This window comes from Talpa europaea (genome assembly GCF_964194135.1).
Source record: "Talpa europaea genome assembly, chromosome: 6".
Lineage (NCBI taxonomy): Eukaryota > Metazoa > Chordata > Mammalia > Eulipotyphla > Talpidae > Talpa > Talpa europaea.
Genome location: NC_140072.1, coordinates 130,154,528 through 130,173,244, shown reverse-complemented (window position 1 = coordinate 130,173,244; position 18,717 = coordinate 130,154,528). Strand labels below are relative to the sequence as shown.

At 45.4% G+C, this 18,717-nt stretch overlaps 1 protein-coding gene across 9 annotated transcripts in view; it reads right to left on the bottom strand.

Annotated features, from left to right (window-relative positions):
• Positions 1 to 18,717, bottom strand: part of MBNL2 (muscleblind like splicing regulator 2) — a gene marked incomplete at both ends in the record, with an annotated part of 101,409 nt that overhangs the window by 31,477 nt on the left and 51,215 nt on the right. For 4 of the 9 annotated variants that reach the window (XM_084235709.1, XM_084235710.1, XM_084235711.1 and 1 more), the window contains 3 exons: positions 5,384 to 5,647; positions 8,506 to 8,706; positions 16,850 to 17,014. In XM_084235709.1, coding sequence (XP_084091835.1) covers positions 5,384 to 5,647; positions 8,506 to 8,706; positions 16,850 to 17,014 — 630 coding nt within the window. The remainder of the gene's footprint in view (positions 1 to 5,383; positions 5,648 to 8,505; positions 8,707 to 16,849; positions 17,015 to 18,717) is intronic. The other 5 variants (XM_084235705.1, XM_084235706.1, XM_084235707.1 and 2 more) reach the window with 3 other exon arrangements.

The window sequence follows — 18,717 nt, the reverse complement described above, 5'->3', positions numbered from 1 at the left end:
CGAGTGTCCTCAGTTATCAAAATAATTTATATTTGCTCTATTTGTACGTTTACTATGCTCACTGACCAACCCAGTTAATGAGATGTGAAACTCTTGGCTAGAACAAATACAACAGCTAAAAATAGCAAACAGCTAAAAAAAGAAAAAAGAAAAAAAGCAAATACTGCTTGCAATATTAGAACTAAAATAATATATTTAACTTAGAACCATACTTTTGGGCAGATAGTTTTATTCCACAGCTAAAATAAATACCAATATGGATTGATTTCGACCACAATGAAAAATGTTCCTATTCCTTGATAATTGCTGTTAAAAAAAAAAAACACACATAAAACTAAAACTTCTATGATGGAATTCTATGCAAATAAAGAAATTAAAAGGAATAAGTCCAATGCAAATCAAAAATGGAATACCCCTTTTCTACGTTTAGCACAATAGGTAAATCCCTCAGGTTTGTCTAATGAACATTATATTTGGAAGTTCTGAGTAAGAATGATGCCCTGGGTATGTGAGAGAGTCCAGGCTCAAAATGGGAAACAATGTATGGCATTTTCCTTGGCAAGTAATAGGCACCCAGCCTTTGATAAAACATGTAGAGAGGGTGAGAGACGAGGTAAGGCGATACAGGGGTAAAACAGGGACTCGGGACCGAGTGGGAAGGGCCACAGGCACACAGAGATTTAGAATGGCCAATGCAGAAAATGTTTGGAAGGCAGTTTTGTTAAAGGCCATCCAAAAATATGAAATCATTGTTCTGAAAGTAAAATTGCGAACATTTCAAAATACCAATGAGCTCTGTGATAAGAAGTTTCTTTGTACTGAATATTCTTTTTTCAAATGTAAGTTCACCATCAGCTAACTCCCATGACACCATTTTGGTTTAAAATCTTTGTTTAAAATTTCTGGATAAAAAATGCAGTTAATTTTTTTTAAATTAATCTGTGCTAACTACAGAGGCCACATCGCTTCTCCTAGAATGCACTGAGGACATTAATTAGGTGGATATACTCTTCATTTTGGCTTCAACTTTCTGGACTCTGTCTTCCCTTCCCTTTGTCAGTCCCTGGGAGACAGTTAGAGGAAGAATCAACTACTGGGGTGATCTCTTCTGATATGCTAACTACAAGAAGGATGATGTCTCCAAAGGTCAGTATTGATGAACAAAATTTTCATTTAACAAAGCATCAGTTAATGAAATCTCCAAGTAGCCTAAGAAATATTAACTATTTTTGCCCTAGCACAATCACCTGGAGGGGTAATCTTCTCTTTTTTCCTGCCATGGCTCCATAAAACTTAATTTCCATAGAAACTGGAAAAATCTAGGAAGAAACTGAAAGCTCTAAACTGGGCTGAACAGGGACAGGCGATCTTTTCTCCTACTCCTCAGGGTGGTTATCTTTACCAGAAGCAAATATTTTGCCTTCAAGGAAATGGAAAGGTTTTGAAGGGTCAAAAATACATATTAATACTCTGCACAGTTCCCACGGCAGAGCCCGTGTGTAGAACGCATTTCAAAGTCCGTGCGGAGCCCAGTTACCACAAGGCTTTGTGGAACACAGACTTTTTTTGTTATAGGATATTATTTGACTGTTGGCATGTTTACCCCTAGGAAAGATCTTCAGGCTGAGAACAGACCTTAGAGATTACCAAGCCTGGTGGGGCTCAGGAGCAAGCTGAGGCCCTTCTGGGAGGTTCCTCTAATTGAGCCCCTATCATGAGGCACCTGTTGGTCTCACCCACATTTCTGATCCTCTGCCCCCTCTGGGCCTCCTCCAGCTTTGTGTAAATGAATAGGGTAGTAGGATAAGGTCCTATATGCAGCTAGTTTTTTTGGTTTTTTTGTATCAAAGATACCCCACTTCTGGCTGATGCTAGAAAAGCAAGGACACACGGTAGGTGGCACAAGCAAGGACCAAATCTGGGGCCAAGAAAGCACAACGAGTGACCAGAGCTGCCTTTTCCACGTGAAAGAGAAGGAGGTGGACAGCAGCATGGAACTCAGTGTTTCCATGCACGTTTTCCTGAACAACTGAGACTCATCCAGGTGATGGCAACTGATCCTGTTTCCTTTCACCTCCTGGTTAGTTACCCCATTCTGGTGTGTGTGAAGAAAGACTACGCGCTTGAAGATCAGATACCCTATTTGTTAAAAATGACCGAGAGGCTCTGTCTAGCTTATTTCCACATTGAACAAAATTCTGGTGAGGGTGATGCTCACATTTTAAGAGGTATTGTGAAAGAAAATAGGCCTTAAAGGAAATCAATGTCTCTGTGGAATCAAAGCTTTAAATTCATTTTCAGGGTCCAATTAATCAAAAGAAGGCAAGATCCCTGGACGATAATCCAAACTGCGCTATGGAACAGGGCAAATGAAATCTCAAGATCTTCCACAGTGATCGTCATTCCCATTTGTCGTATGATATGAGGAAATAAAATAACGATTCCTCTTCAGTGTACTCAGTAATCCTGCACCAGGGAAGGAATGCCTTGACTTCATCCAAGTGCACCCACACTGGTTTCCAACACCCCATAACTCCAACTGCATGGACATGACAGGTGCAGCCATTTTCATGTCGTTGTCAGAAGGAATTGCTTTTGCTCTGAAACTACATTCCTTTGGGTTGTATTTGACGAAGCTGCAACAAGAGTCCCTGAAATATCAGAATTCCTAATTTGGGTGCGGTGTAACAATTCAAGAAACTATGGTAACGAGGTCCACAGACCTCCTCTGTGGGGTCCTTGGCGGGAAAGATGGACCCGCAGGGAAGGGCAGGGACAGAGCAGGGAGCAGTCTCCATGTGAAGATCTGAGGCTGAGCACGACCTGTTCTAGTGAGGGGCCTGTCCTTCTCTTACCCTCCTCAACCCCAATCATCTTCCCCTGAAAAACACAGGAGGGGTGACTTGTAAGCGATGGAGTATGTATTGACAGCGGATGTTAGAGCTGGTGCTTCTAGCAAGCAGGTAGATAAGATGGAGGCCCAGGTAAATTCAGGGCTCAGCTCTAAGTTCAGTATTAGTGCCTCGCTCAGAGGTGGCTTGTTATATTAGCAGGATTTGAGATACAGGGGCTAATCTTTTCCTATTCCTTGAACCCTGTTGCACACCCAGAGCCAGGGCCGGCCACTGTGAGCCAGGAGGAGCCAAGTCCAGGAGGCGATTACTCTGATCACAGGACAGCTGCCAAAATGACCCTTCATTTTTATTCCTGCTAAACCCAGTGGGTGTAGAAGATACTGTTCCCTCTCTTTCCAAAGATGGAAACTGTATGTGCCAACAGGTGGGTGTTCAAAGCCAGGGCTGGTGCTGTGTGGACAAGCTGGTCTTAAAGAAGAGAAGCAGAGAAGGCGATGGGGGGCCTGCTGGCATTCAGGTTCCTGGATTCCCATCTTCGAGCTCGATTTGACCATCACTTTCTTGGGAGACATCAGATCACCACATGATCTGATCAGGCCCAACTTTTCATTTATTTCGGTGGGGCTGCGTCTCTTGGGAGAGTCCTGACTAGCGGGTGCCCTGAGCACCTGGTTATGATGTGCTCATAGCCAGGGGAAGTTATGTTCTTGGGTCCAAAGCTCAGCACACCAATTAGGATAAATTGGGGTTGGCCTAGAAGGATGAGAACTTCACTAAGATGTCCTCCCCACTGGAAAAATTGATGGACCCCCCCCCCCACCATGTGCTCTCTCTAGAATTCCTTTTTCATAGTCTTGAGTTACTGATCTACTCTCACCCTCCCTCAACCATCTCTCCCCTCCTCAGTACCAGTGATCAGTTTTGAGAAACAGTCTTTTACTGGAACAACAGCAAAAAGGAATGTGTGTGAGTGTGTGTGTGTGTGGGGGGGGCTTTCTCCAGTGTGTGCTAACTCACATGGAGATAGGCACCACCCCCCATATATAGAAACACACTCAGAAATGAGTGTGATGTCCTTGACAGAGGATGAGGCGCACACAAGGACTCCCAGAAGAGGCGCTGAGGGAGAATGGTGCAGGGACTTATACCCCAAAGGTCTGCACACCCCCCCCCCACTAAAGGCCATCAGAGGGGGCAGGCTCCGTACCCCTCTCTCACTACCTTGTTGTGTTTTGGGGCCTTGAAAAGCATTTGTGGAAGGAACGTTGACTAATGATGAACTTACATTTTGAGCAGTTATTAAAGCATTGTGCATTAAACTATGCCTTTCACCTCAGAAGCCTCATCTACCCTTCCCAAGGGGGAGCTGGCCATGGAGTCCTCCAGGCCCCACTGAACCCCAATATGCATTTAATCAGGTTTTACTGAGGAGGCTTATCTCTCTTGCTTACTAAACTCCAAGCTGTGTGCCTGAGGCGTGGCCCACATCATTAAATGTTCTGAACGGAGAGAGGAGTGCACAGCACCTGTGATAGTTTAAACTTGACTCCTTTAAGCCGCAGAGGTCAGATTAAAGAAAAAATAATTAGAAACTTCTACAGCTTAGTGCAGACGTTCTCACCTTGACTACAATTTGGAATCACCTGAGAGCTTAAAAAAAAAATGCCACTGCCCAGACCTCCTCCCCACCCCTTAAATAAGGAGCTTTGAGTGTAGGTCTGAGGATGGTCAAACCTTCCAGAGCCCTCAGATTCCAGATGCAGGCGATTCCAAAATGCAGCACGCCGGAGAACCAGCCTTCAGAGGTGCTTCTCCAATGCTACCGTGTATGCAGAATACCTGGGGCTGTTTTAAATTTCCATTTCAGATCCCAAAGGTTTGGGCTGGGACAGAAGATTCTGGGGCTGTGACGGGCTCCCAGGTAGCACTAATGATGGCACTGCTGGTCTCAGAGGGCGCAGCAGTGACTCAGGGGAGCGAGGCTGGGTTACAGGTTTGGCTTTTTTCTTTCTTTTGTGGAACCGGCCAGGACGGCTCCATTTTCATCTGTTTCGTGACAATGTTCCGCATAAAAATTTCCCTGCAGTGGGGGCGGGGGCGGCAGAGCCCGAGACGCGCCCTTGTGCCCAGCCAAGGTGGGCAGCCGCCAGGGCTGCGCGGGGAGCCGGCCCCCCCCCCCCGGGGCCCCTGCGCGGGGTGCGGCTGTGGGGCCCGCAGCGCCTCGGCTCTGCTCGCCCGCGCCCCGGGGCCCCCTCCCCGCTCCAGCCCGGGCCAGGCCCGCGCGCCCGGGGCGCAGCAGGACGGGGAAGGCGCGGGCGCTCGCGCCGGCCACCTGCGCCTGAGGGATTTACTTATTGTGCCGGAGAAGGGAGGGGGGAACAGAACAGAACAGAAAAAGGAGAGCAACCATCGAACTGCGCAGCGGAGCAGCAGGGACAGCAGCCTCCCCGATGCGCCCCGCGCTCCGGGGCGCGCTCGGCTCCCCGGGCCCCGGCGGGGAAGGTGCGCGGCGGGCGCGCCCCACTTACCATGACTGTGGCCGCGGCCGCGGCTGCCTGGGCGGCCACCGCGGCTTGGTTGGCTTGGTGCTGCGCCGCTTTGATTTTGGCCTGCAAGTGTGCAGGAGGGTGAAAATATTTGCATTTCTCCCTCATGCAACGCCCCTTTATGTAATCCATACAAACGGTTACGGTGTTGTCATTCGTGTCGATCATGGTGCTGTCGGCCGGGTGTGCAAAGCGGCAGTCGGTCTCTCCCCGGGCGCAGTTCCCGCGCTGGAACTCCCTGCAGACCTGGGACACGGGAGAAGAGCAGAGGATGCAGCCGCGGCCTGCAGGCCTGCGCCGAGACGCCTCTGCCAGCGCAGCCCTTTATGGAGCCATGCACTAATTACGCAACACGAATAAAGGCCTGTCCTGTCTTTGGCCATGGCTTTTGTGCCCTGGGAGGTAAAATTTCGATTACCCAGCATTCAAGCTCTCAGAATCCTTGGAAAACGAATTTTGAGTTTTGCTGCACGCTGGCTTCTGGGGTGAGAATCTGTACTGAGAAAAGTCAGCCCGAAGCTGCAGCTTAGCTAAAATAACAAAGGAAAACCACAAGGCGCCTGTTGTCCTTGAACATGATAGTATATATGCATTTGGAGGTTATGTATGTAATAATTTGGATAGATATTTAATTCACATATATAATTTGTATGCATGTAATTTGGATACACATAATTTGGAAACATAAATATTTTGGGAGATACACAGATCTTATGTGGCTATGTCTTTATCTATAGATCTCTAATCGCCTACCCTGACAATGCTAGATGCTCTAGGCTTTCTCATGAGGGATAATTTTGCCACCCATCAAACCACTAGGTCCTAGCTGCACACCCCAAAACAACTGGGGGGAAATGGACTAACTCGTTCCTCTTCTGTGAGCTAGAAAGTGGGGGTGGCGAGAACTGGAATATTCCTGTTTTCACTTAGGTCTCCTCTACTCTGGAGAGAGAGTTTATAATCATAAATCAGAAGAAGCACAATGTTTAAGAGACCAAAACTTTCATTTTAAGGCCACTCTGATTATTTTTGACAATACAGAAAGAAGATGAAGAGTAAAATAAAAATGAATAAAAAGGAGAGAACTATGGAAAGAGATCAAGGGAAAGAAATAAAAGGGGGAAAGTAAATCGAGTTTGAAGTGTTGCTGTTTTTTCTTTACTCCTAAATCCTTATTTGGAAACCCCAACGAATGAAAATGCCCCATCTTCTCACCCGGTGGTAGATCAGAAATTTACTGTAGAAATTAAGTTTTCTTTAGAATTGAGAAGTTTAGAATTTATTAAATAGTATTCTTCAATCTGCTTTGAACAGATAACATGAACAACATGTTTTTACTGTTGTTATACTGCTTTACTGTTACTGTTATACTGTTTATAAACATCATTAGGAAGGAAGGATCCGTACATTGTAAGGTTTTTGTAAATGGTAGGCTCTGATTGCACAGTTGGTATGTTAAAGTGATAATTCACATCTTGATTGTCAGTGACATTATGTGAAGGTCACCGATATGACCTTTACTGATGAGTAGCCACACGGGTTTCAAGGGTAAACAGCTAGAAGACAAAATTGCTCAGCTTCCTCAGATACTGGATATTAGCCGAGATGCCATATTTAGTTCATGAGATGTACAAAATAAAAATTACTCAGGCGTTTCCACAGACTTTGAGGAAGCCTTCCTCTCTAAATGGGATGGCACCTGCCTGAGGCCGGCCTGGGAGTTGTGGGGACGGTTATGGGAGGTTGTGGTGAAGGTTGTGGGAGGTTGTGGCCCAGATGCGTGTACTAAGGGTATCTATCTGCCTGTTTGCAGGCAACTTCGTTCCTGGGTTGAAACGAACTGAGAGCTGGCTCAGCTGAAATCACAGTGAATCATCTGTACATATGTCCCGGTCTACAGTCCTGTTGGGAAGGACAAGTTGTTCCCCACTCAGCTGATTTAATTTGTTTTCTGCAGCAGTCACGTACTGAGCACCGAGGCTGCACGGGCCCAGCAGGTGGCGCGCCAAACCCTTTTCCAGGCCCACGAAAGGTCTGTTCCTAGTCAAAGGGAAAAGGCCTTTGCTGCTCTTCTCAAGACTGCAGCTATTGGAGTGTACAGACTTCTCATGTGGGGATCCAAATACCCCAGATTGAAGCCAATATTAGACGGCAACATTTCATTGCCCTCAAGACTTATTGGATAAAGAACTTAAACAAATGCACATTGTACGAACAACATTCTCAAATGAGTCAACATGAAACGCAGTGTGCTTCTAAACCATAGGAGTAGCACCCAACAACTTAATTGGTAGTGGCCTTAAAGGAACTCTTTGAAAAATCTCTTGGAATCTTAACTGAGCCATAGACAATCCCTGTCAGATGTTATAAGCTATAGTAGTAAGAGAAGTGGGTGAATCCCCAGCTCTGCTTGAAGAGAAATGTTAGCCAGTGAAGTACAGAGGGGTTGGCTTGATTCACAAGTTGTGTTTTATAAATATATGATTCTCTAAAACTTTATAGCACACTTGACTTTAAGACAATGAAAATATCTGAATTATTAACTAAATTTGTCCAAACTCCATTCCCCCTCACCTACCAATGGCACAAACAGAACTGCTCCTCTGAGACCCCAGAGAATAGCCATACTCGTTCTTAAAATACTGTATTATGATAGCTCTAGTTGGCATAGTCCTGATGTCCCCCATGTCCTCACCGCTGGGCTCCTGGCTGGCTTCTTCTCAGGCCTTTCCAGGCTCTAACAAAGGTTAACATCTGGCCCAACAGAGGCCTTTGGGAACCATCCCTGGTGCCAGCATACTGACTGATGCCATGCCCCAGTGGTCTGTTAAATACTCTGCTCCTGAACATACATTCCATGCTAATTGTTCCTTGAATAACTGTATTCTTTTCCCACAGATGAATGTCCTTTATACTTGGCCTTAAATTCCAACCATAGAATTCCAAATGCATGGGTTTTAGAAGAGTGTGTGTGTGTGTGTGTGTGTGTGTGCGCGCGCGCATGCATGTGCATGTGTGTGTTTTCCAGGCTGATTTAGTATCTCTCCAGCACTCACTTTCAAAGTTCACTAATGCATCTCAAACCACAAACACAATGGAAGTACCTCCAGTTTGTCAGTCCTGAGAAGTTTCTGAGTTGCAGTTGAGCCCGGGACAGTGACCGGTGGACTTCCGGGAACAATAACAGGTGTGGTGGGTAGAATTTCCGTTGGAACTAACCCAACTCCAGGGGTTACAGGTGCTAAGTAAGGAGCAAAGCTAATCGCCGTATTTGTCCCTATGGCGGGACCCACAGGAAAGGTAGGCTGTGAAAGGGAGATAACACAGGAAAAAGAGGCCTTCAGAATAAAGCTTTCAAAGATTACCAGCAAGCGTCATTTGAGTACCATTTATTCAATGTATACACGACTCTGTGTTAGTTGCAGAAATCAATGCTGAACTGTGAAAGTCCATTAAACTTCCTTTTTTGTTTTGTTTAATGAAAGTGAAATCCATCTAGATCTTCAGTCTCCCACTCCATACACTGACACAGAAGGACACCATCGAAACCTAATTACAAGGAACAGGTTAAACTTTTATTCCTACGCAAGTGATTTCAAGAAAAGAAAATAATAATTTTCACTCTAATGTTTCATCATTCCAAACTATTGAATGCTATAACACTAAGGAAGTAAAAGCTGTTAGTACTGACTCATAATCCTTGACTTTTTCCTACATAGCTTTGAAAGAAAGAGGTGAAAAATACGTAATGCATAACTTGATTTGATCAAGTTTATTCATTCTCATAAGTGGAGATGATTTGGGGTTTTATCTTGCTCAGACTTACCAGTAGGTTTCTATATTCTGTCTCCAAAATGTAATTCCCAACATTCCGATGCAGTTTTCATAGAGACTGCTATTTTTTGGCTCTATCTCAGGCATGTCTACATGCAGGGCTCCCTTCCTGAAGGCTGGATGGAAGAGTTTGAACTTAAAAGCCGGCTTGGGTTTCGAGGTCTCAGAATCAACACAGCAATGATAAAAGCACACAGCACCTTGCTAAACTTCCCTATCACTACATTCCTTAACCAGGAATAAGAAGAAATGCACGAGGGGTTTGATGGAATGATTATTTTTCAAAGCTCCACCTAAAAATAGGCCTTTTAAAAAGGAAAAAAAAAGTGTACATATAAGAGAACAACAAACTTTATTTTACTATTAGAGAAAGAACCAACATTGAAATCTCAAGTTACTAGAAACGGAATTTTCTTAGAATAAATTGTGCACAAAATTGGACCTGAGCGGTTTTGTTTATTCTTTTTTTTTTTTTCTTCAGTTATGGGATGACTTATATCCTATTTATTTTGGGGATTAGTTTTCAGATACTTGCAGTCACATGTTAATTCAATTTGCTCACATTGAACTTGGCTGATAGCCACAGCATGCTACTTCTCTATTTATACACTGTGGGTAACGTTCTTGTTGTCTATTTATGGATCTGAATGAGTTGTCGAGCATATGGGAAAAATAACAATCTATGTTTATTAAACAATTTTTTTGTTTACAGCAATAACAGAAAAATATCTCCTATAAATGATCATGTTACAAAACAGTGAATTATTGAGAGTTTGTGCAGAGTGATCTTGGAGAAGCTGAAAAGTCTTCATTGAAGTGGTTAGAGACAATTCTAATCGCCTTGTAGGGCCTGCTGCTGCCCTCCCCAGAGGAGTTCTTGGATCTTTCTTTATGTCTCAGACATAAAATTCACTTTGGGAGAAAGTTGTAACATGAGGCCTCAACATGGGAAAGAGATGGCTGTTAGCATTCCTTTCCTTCGTTGACATTCTATAAAATTTTACATGTATGTTTTCCATTTTCAGCCATTTGAATTATAATTACAGAAAGTTTTGGTTTTCAGTAACTATAGCTTTTATAATTTAGTGCTATTTTAAAAATCCAAGTGCATTATATGGCACAAGGGCTATTTAATGTCAGCATTAAAAAAATCAATTTTGAAAGGTCATAAATCACAACAGATCAGTGAATCAAGGAACCAGCTATATCAGAAATGTCTGGAGGGGAATTTTCTAAATAGAAATATCACAAATTCTGACTCAGTGGATCTAGACGGGGCCTTGAAATTTTCATTAAAAAAATTTACTGCCTGATCTGTGGGGCCAAATTTATGGATCACCACTATAGACAAGAAGTGAAAATATGCACTAAAAAAAATTCGACATGTGTCATTTAACCCTGAGACTAATTGTCAAAGTGAACATTTAGAGCAAAGAACAATCCCCCTACACTCCATTTTTGACCTTGTATAAAAGCAAATTCCTAACCCTCCCTCCTGTGGGTCCTCTGAAGCCAGGGCCCCTGCAGGACACTAATACAGCTGAAGCCCTGACTACAAGGAGAGTACTGGAACTGCAAATCATGTTCCAAAAATCTTTTTGGATACCAGTTAGTCCATTAGCTAAATTTTGCTTTCCAAAATATTTAATCAATGACCTGTTCATTTAATTTCGTGCTCTAAAATGAACGTCGCCATTTGATTTATTGATGCCTTTTGTTTTATTTATTGTTATGCTATAACAGCTCACAGAGACAGTATTATGTCAAAGTAAACACAAATTTTAGACTGAGAGACCTGATTTCAAATCCAGAGCCCTGCCAGTTAGTCATCTTTATCCTGGGTGGGAAATTAGCCTCTGGAACTTCAGCTTCCTCATGGCAGAAGGGGAGCCGGACTAAGTGGCTTAAGACTGGACCCAACGAGGTGCTACTTGTCCCACTTTCCACTCAACACTCAATAAATAGCAGCTCACAGGAGTACGGTAAAGATGAGCATTAATCAAGTTTTATCTTAAAAATTATTCTCTGCAATATACTCAGCAAAGCATATAATTGTGTTAAGTGATAGCAAATACCCACTCTTTTGAAATATGGGCTGGAAAAAGGTACTTCCTATCATGTGAAACTGAGAGTTAACAGTTCAGAGGCCTCACGCAGATGCAATCAGTGAGATCTTTTCTCTTGTTTTATCCATTTTTTGTTGTTGTTGTTGAAGTTGATTAGTAAAAAAATAGTTACAGTAATTTTCAGAGATGGGTACCGTGTGTGGTTATCACTGTTATCGACAACACGCCTTACTGCATCTGTGAAAGGTTCCGGCTGCTTGCTAAGCATTCTCACGCACCTTGTCTTCTTTAATCTTCTTAACATCCTGGAGAAGCAAGAGTGGCAGTGGAACGGCACAGCCTTGCTCGTGAAAGCAATTGAGAGCAGAGACTAAACGGATTACCCCAAGGTCAGTGCCACTAGGGCCGCGTCAAGACAAAGCACCCAGGACCCAGAGCTTTCAGCCTGGACAATTTCCACTCCTCGGCCTGCACTCGATGCTGTGGGTAATTTCTTAAAATGTAAAAGGAAGAAAACACCAGCAGCCCTTAGGTTTAGGGAGTCTAGAGAGGACGCAGGTGGACAGCCGTGCCCCTGCAATCAGCCTGCCCTGATGCACACGGGCGGCTCCGGGCGCTCTGACAGTGGTGGTGGTGGTGGGGGGCACTGCTGTCTCAGGAAAGTGGAGCTCAAGTCCCGGATTGCAATTAATTCCCAAGGTGGCGTCCGGGCAGGCAACGCTTGTGAATCGGTCCTCGGCTCTGTTCCTGGAAGCACAGCCGCTGCAGCCGGGGAGGAGGGCCTGCGGTTTCTGCAGAGGCGCTGCTGCCAGGCTGTCTGAGGCAGGATCCATTTGGCCCCGGTCATCTCCCAGCCCTGGCTGCAGCTAGAGAGGCCAGACCGCCAGCGTAGCGGGCAGTCTCGGGGAGAAACTCGCCTCTGAAATGCTGGTCTTGCTATTTCTTCCCTCTCTCCTTCCCTTCCGCTCCTGTGTTTTTCTCCCCAGTTTCTCACTCCTCAGTCTGTTCTCCTTGCGTGTCACCTCTTACATCCAGGTTCAAAGAGCTTTCCCTCTTTCTCTTACACACACGTTCTTAACTAGCTTGTAGTGGCTGGGAAGGCCCAACGGCCGGGAGTAATGGCTGCGTGGTCTGACCTCCTCTTTGCTTTTCAAAAAATTTAGTCAATTGACTTTTTAGAACAAGAGCTCTGGAGATGCATACATTTAGAAGGGCTTAACTTCAAAGGGTAGGTATTTGGCACTCAAACTGAAGGGCTTAAAACATGGCACGCCTTAAGCCTCCTCCCTCTCTGGAAGGCAAAACTCAACTCAACTTGGCCTCCCAGGACTGGGCCATCCTCCATCCCACCGAGGGTGACCCCCCTGGACCTTGAGGGTACACATGTAGGCTATGGGCCGGGGGGTGGTGACACGCTGGGCTGGGAAAGAAGGGAAACAGAACATCATTGTTACACCCACCAGAACTTCGAAAGAGAAAAACTGCCAGGAGGAGTAAGATGAAGGGGATTTTTCAAATACAGAGAATTTGAGCCAGAAGAGAGGTAAGAGGAAGGAAAGTTGGCATTTTCACTCATTTAGCAAATATTCATCGGTAGAGACGTGGTGCCAGGAGACTGGATTTTTACTGAGCTTAAACCCTACTGACAAAGGACAAACCCATACAAGTCATTTTTACAGATAAGCAGAAAGGAAGGAGCCTGGTTGATAGATAGAGCCGTGGCGGGTCACGGTGGGGGGTGTGGGGGGGCAGGTCTGGAGTCAGAACGAGGAAGATGGAAATACCACGTAGATAGTAAGATGCTTCCAGCAAGAGCAAAGGCAGGGAGACAAACGAAGCTCAGTGTGTTCTCAGAACTGCAGGCCTGGTTTGATCTAGTGGGTGCAGGGAGAGGAGCCGGAGCTGGGGAAGGATCACAGACAACGCTCCAGAGCAGGCAGGGTCCCATGCGCAGGGTTTGTCTTTAGTGAGGTGGGAAAGCGCTGAAGGATGTTAAGTAAGGGAGTGAGGTGACCCCATTGATGCTTTGAAGAGATTCCTCTGGCTGCTGCACGCAGGGTATATTGGCATAAGACAAGAATGGAAGTTGAGGGCTTAGGAAGGAAATGTTTAGATCCTGTTTTGACAAGAGGTGGATGGGGGCTCAGACAAAGCTGCTCGGGGTGGGGGAGAGTAGAGGGGCTTGAAGGGTGCTAGTGGCTGGGGCGTGGGAGATCCTGTGAGAGAGTCTGGTTTGGGTTTGACACGCTGGTTGATCGGCCCATTTCCTGCAAGGGGAACACAGAGGAATTTGGTTTTGTAAGCGCCATGTTCCGGTGAGAACTTTAAAGGTGAATCCACTAGGAAGCCAGAGATAGGAGCCCGGGGCTTGGAGGAGACAGAGGATACGCATCTGGCTGTTCTTGATGTGCAGAGGATCTACCGCTGCCAGCATGGCCGAGGCCACGAAGGAGCCGGTAGGCAGACACGGCCGTGCACAGACAGCGCACAGGCTTGGCGGGCAGAGAGAGGCGAGCATCGTGAGAAAGGGCGTGCGCTGAACACAATGGAGGCGAAAGGGGTCAATACGGAGATCAGGGTTGAAAGATGTCTGGGGAAAGGCCTCAGGAAGGATGGGAGACAGGAAGCGGAAAAAGCACCCACAGCTCCTTAGAGACCTGAAAGCGGGGTGCTCCTTGCTGCTCTCTGTTGCTCAATTTATTTGTTTTCACCAAAGGTCCACACAGACAAGTTTCTTGCGGCTGCGCCTCAAACCACAAACTTGGTGGCTTAACCCAAGGCACATTTATCTCCGCCTAGTTCTGGGGACCCTAGTCTGAAGGCCCCAAATCGAGGTGTTGACAGGATGCCAGTCCTTCCAGAGGCTCTAGGGAAGAATTCATCCCCGTCTCTTCTGTCTTCTGGTGGCTGGGATATTTCCTGGTGTGTGGTCTTGTCACTCCAGCCTCTGCCTCTGGGGTCTTCACACAGCTTCTCCCGCTTCTGCATGTGTCCACATCTCAGCTCGGCCTCTCTCCCAAGGACACGTGATTCGTTTAGTCCTGGAGGATGACCCATCTCAAGATGTCTGACTTAATCACATCTGCAAAGACCCCGCTTCCACAGAGGTGACATTTATAGGTTCCAGGGATCTTTGGGGGGCTGTTACCAAGCCTATGACCCTGTGCTTGCTCACTAATTCTTCCCTGAGACTCTGGAGTTATTTGTCTGCAAACTTGATGACTCAAATTCACCATCTTTTTAAAATTCTAATAGTTCTTGTAGTTGAAAAACTTCTACGAACATATTTAAACATAATATTCCCTTTTCACAGAGTAACCAGGATTATGAACTTCTTATTAATTTTGAGACAAATAGACATAACTTTCAAAAAAATGATTCACTAAAGATGGCAACAAGAATGGAATTTTCTTATTAACAGTAGCATTATTGAGGACAGGGGTCAATCCTTATGAATTCTAAACAAATAGGAAAAGAATGATTAAAATGAGTGAGATACATGGGGAGTATTACGGTGTTGACCTCGGTGGTTCTAAATTTATCCCCATAGACATTATTTAATGTGTATAAGAAAATTATTTCAGCATTTAGGTAATTTAATAAAATAATTTATATGCACACATCAGTAAAAAGAACCATAAATTATACTTGTGTGTGGTTTTTCAACAGATCCACTTAAATGCCTATTTGGGGTGTTAAATGTGTCCAGAACTCCGGGCGGGTCTTCTGTCTAGGCTGACTCCCTTTTGGATTCACTCACTAGGCACCTTGTCCAGGAGTCTTTCTTGTCTGATTCAAATATCGTAATTTCTTGTGCCTGAATCTTACTGGGCCTTTTCCATGTCTGCGCCCCGAAGACTGCACCTTAATTATTGTGGAGCTCCCCTGCACTGGACCCTCTACTTGATTCCTGATTACTTTGGGCCACAACTCTTGAACAGAATCCTTGAGGCAAGCAGATGTGCTAGATCCTCTCCCCCTCCCCCACTCTCCTCCCCAGCTCATCTCACAGACACACAAAAAGAAAACCGAACTCACTCTTGCTGTCCCTTTTCATTTGGCAGCTTTCAATAACAGCCTTTTTATACAATAAAGACTGATTTTTAAACAAATCTTTTGTGTGTATGGAGTATACTTTGGTAAAAAAAAAAAAGCAAATTTCATATGTTATTGGCCCTGATTTTTAAAAATTTAACTTGTAAATAATAATCACAAATGTAAATGACATACACTAGAGTCAAATGTACTCCCTCAGGCCTCATTTTATTTATTTATTTATTTATTTTTTTATATAGAGGCATGTTTTATTTATTTATTTGTTTGTTTGTTTGTTTTGTTTATACATGCACTGGGTACAGTCAGAAGCGCGGGAGGGTGAGAGAATTCACCAGAGCCAGAGCGGGGAGCAGAGCAGGCAGAAGGACCGAAGTACACTGCTGAGGGGAGCAGCGGGCGGCAGGAGAGGTCTGCGCGCCATGTGGTACCCTCACCCGGCGGCCAGGGAGCAGCCGGGGATGGAACCGTCGCTGCAGAGGCTGCGGGCAGCTTCGCAACCCAGCGCTCAACCGCTGCGCCACCGGGGAGGCCCTCAGGCCTCATTTTAAAAGCAATTTTCAGGGCCTCCCTGGTGGCGCAAGGGGTTAAGCACAACACTATGAAGATACCCCCAGCCATTGCAGCATGAGTTCGATCCCCAGCTAGGGAGCTACCCACATGGTGCAGCAGACCTCTCCTGACTTGCCCCCTGCAGTGTACCTTGGTCAATCTGCCTGTTCTGTTCCCCACTCTGTCTCTGGTGGATCCTCTCACCCCCCCCACATCTCTGGCCTGTACCCCAGCTCTTGTATGCATAAATAAATGAATCATTACAAAAAAACAAGCAATTTTCAGACCTTTAAGGACATAGTTTCAAACACTGTGAAATCACCAAGAAAATTTGACACCATACACGTTCAGGGACTGGACTCGCCTGGGCATTTGGGGTCTTGCCATACCTTTCACAGGTCTCTGAGAGACAGGAGGCATAGAGGGCCCAGAGAGCCTTTCTGGGGCTGCCCTAAAAACTCAGGTGCAGATTCTAGAAGGTGCCCAGGCCACGATGCCCAAGCTCTATAGCTTCTTAGCTGTACGACATTGGCTGAATCATTTAACTTCTCCAGTTTCTCACTTCCCTCATCCTGAACATGATGCCATTGAAGTAAACAATCTGCTACATCAATAAAGGTGTTTCAGGTCATTCATTCCTACTCTAAAGGAAGAGGTATAGCAATTTCTCCTCTCAGATGGTTCAAGTACGGGTTCTGTTGGGGAGAACGCTTTGGAATGAAACAATTTCCCAGTTGATCACTGGAAACGGTCTTGGCCTACTGCTGCCACCTACATTTTTTTCCATTTTAGTACTTTTGTAAACATAGTTTTTAGCACCTACTTAGCTCTAAAGTCATTTGCCTTAATTGTAGTCCAAGAAGAAGGAGGTCATGCTATTCCTAGGTGGTGTGCCTGTTACCAGCACCCACCGTGTCAAGCCCGGCGAGCAGGCTGTACTCACCACTGGATGAAGCGGGGTTCCTGGAAACATAAATTGCATCTGCTGGGCAAGCATCGCTGCTGCAGTTTTTTGCTGGATCAAATTGTTCCTCCCATTAATTTCTAGTTGCGTTTTTAAATGCGTTGGAGGGTGAAGATACTTGCAGTTCTCTCTGGAGCAACGGCCCTGTAAAATGAACGTTTTGGTTTAGGACTAAGTAGCTTGCCACTGTATTGTCAACCATTTCACAATCACTCCATGAGTACAGAGGCAAAGATCCCATGTACTCCTCCCAAACACATGCGTGTGCATGTGTGTGTGTGTAACCGTGTCTGTGTGTGCACACGTTTGTCAGGGAGGAGTGACTCTTGCATCGGCTGCTTATCCAACTTGCTCAAATCTGTCACACAAAGAAGCTTCCTAGATATTTTTGGTTCCTGTTGCTTTTAATGGATTCTAACTGACAACCGGCTCTCAAAAGAGGTGGCTGCTCAGTGGACAGACAGACCTTTCCTGTGGGCAGGGTGGAAGGCAATCAGAGGAGCCCCTTGACCCCCTCAAAGGAGTTTCTGAACACGCTGTACATTGCTTTGTGCGTGCTGTAGTGGTGACACAGCATATGCCAGATATGCGCAGTGGAGAGAGTGGTAACTTCTTGAGATATGTCTTCAGATTGCTTGAGGATGCCTAGTTCAGCTAATGAAGAAAGGGTCAGGGTAGACAGGTGTAGGAATTTCTTAGTAATACATGCAGAAGTGACATTTCCCGACATAAACTAAGATGACCACCTGCAACTGGTCAGTTTGCTTCATAAAGCTGCTGCCTTGTGCTCCTGGCCCACACTCGGGACTTGTGACACGGGCTTCGGACTTAATGTCGTGCTATAACATTCTGATGAGCGTTCATGGTTAAAGTAGCATTTGGACATTAAAGCTGGCAAAGCAAAACCAAACAAACAAAAGGATTTGGCGTCAGGTGTGCGGGCAGCCTGCCTTGAAGGGGAATTGCAAATGGTAGTGTTTATGTTGAAATCCCAAGTTTTCAAAACTACCAATTGAGAGAATCATGTTGATGTGTGAATTATGCAATTTCCGGGGAAAGAACAGCAAACTGTGTTAACCAGCACAAGTATTATCATTCCCTAAAGAATTAGTCTATTTGCAACCAAGAAGAGAACATGGGTTTGTTTACCAGATATAAAAATAATTTTAAAAAGCAAGCTTGGTGGATCTGGGGAAACACATCTGTCTATAGTCACCCTAATTCTAAACATCTGCAGTCCCCACTCTGCTGCCCGTAATTTCAGCTGTACTTTCAGCAGCTCGGGCCCCCTCTCTGGGTGTGAGTCTCCACCGCTCTTGTGCAGAAGGGCAGACATCGGTCTCAGACTCAGTCCTGGTGGTCTGTGCCATCCACCGATGCTGTGCTAGGCCTGTCTGCTGGCAGCAAGAAGGTGTGTCACCTGCTGCAGGGAGGACACGTGGCGGGCACTGCGGACATCGGAAGTGCCTGGTCACGTATCTGCTAAGTCAGTGTGTCTCCTTAGTCTCCAGTTCTCATTGTGAATGTCTCATTCGGCTTATGCACCAAAATAGACATTGCAGATCAAACATCTGAAGGTCTAGTGTAAAGATACAGGTAAGCTAGAACCACGACTGAAAAAAAAAAAAAACAATGACATCAGCACAGTCTAGGAGCGACTCTTTCTCTCTCCATCAGCTTCTTGCTGCATTTCTGGGGGATCCACTTTCTATCCTAACTTTACCTGGCTCATTGCTTCGTGACCTTCAGGGTCTCTCCTGTCTTACCTACTTGCTTCAGGAATCTCTTATTTTACTTCCCTTCCTGCCCTCCTTTGGCAATTGCCTTCGTCTTTCTGTTGCTAAAAT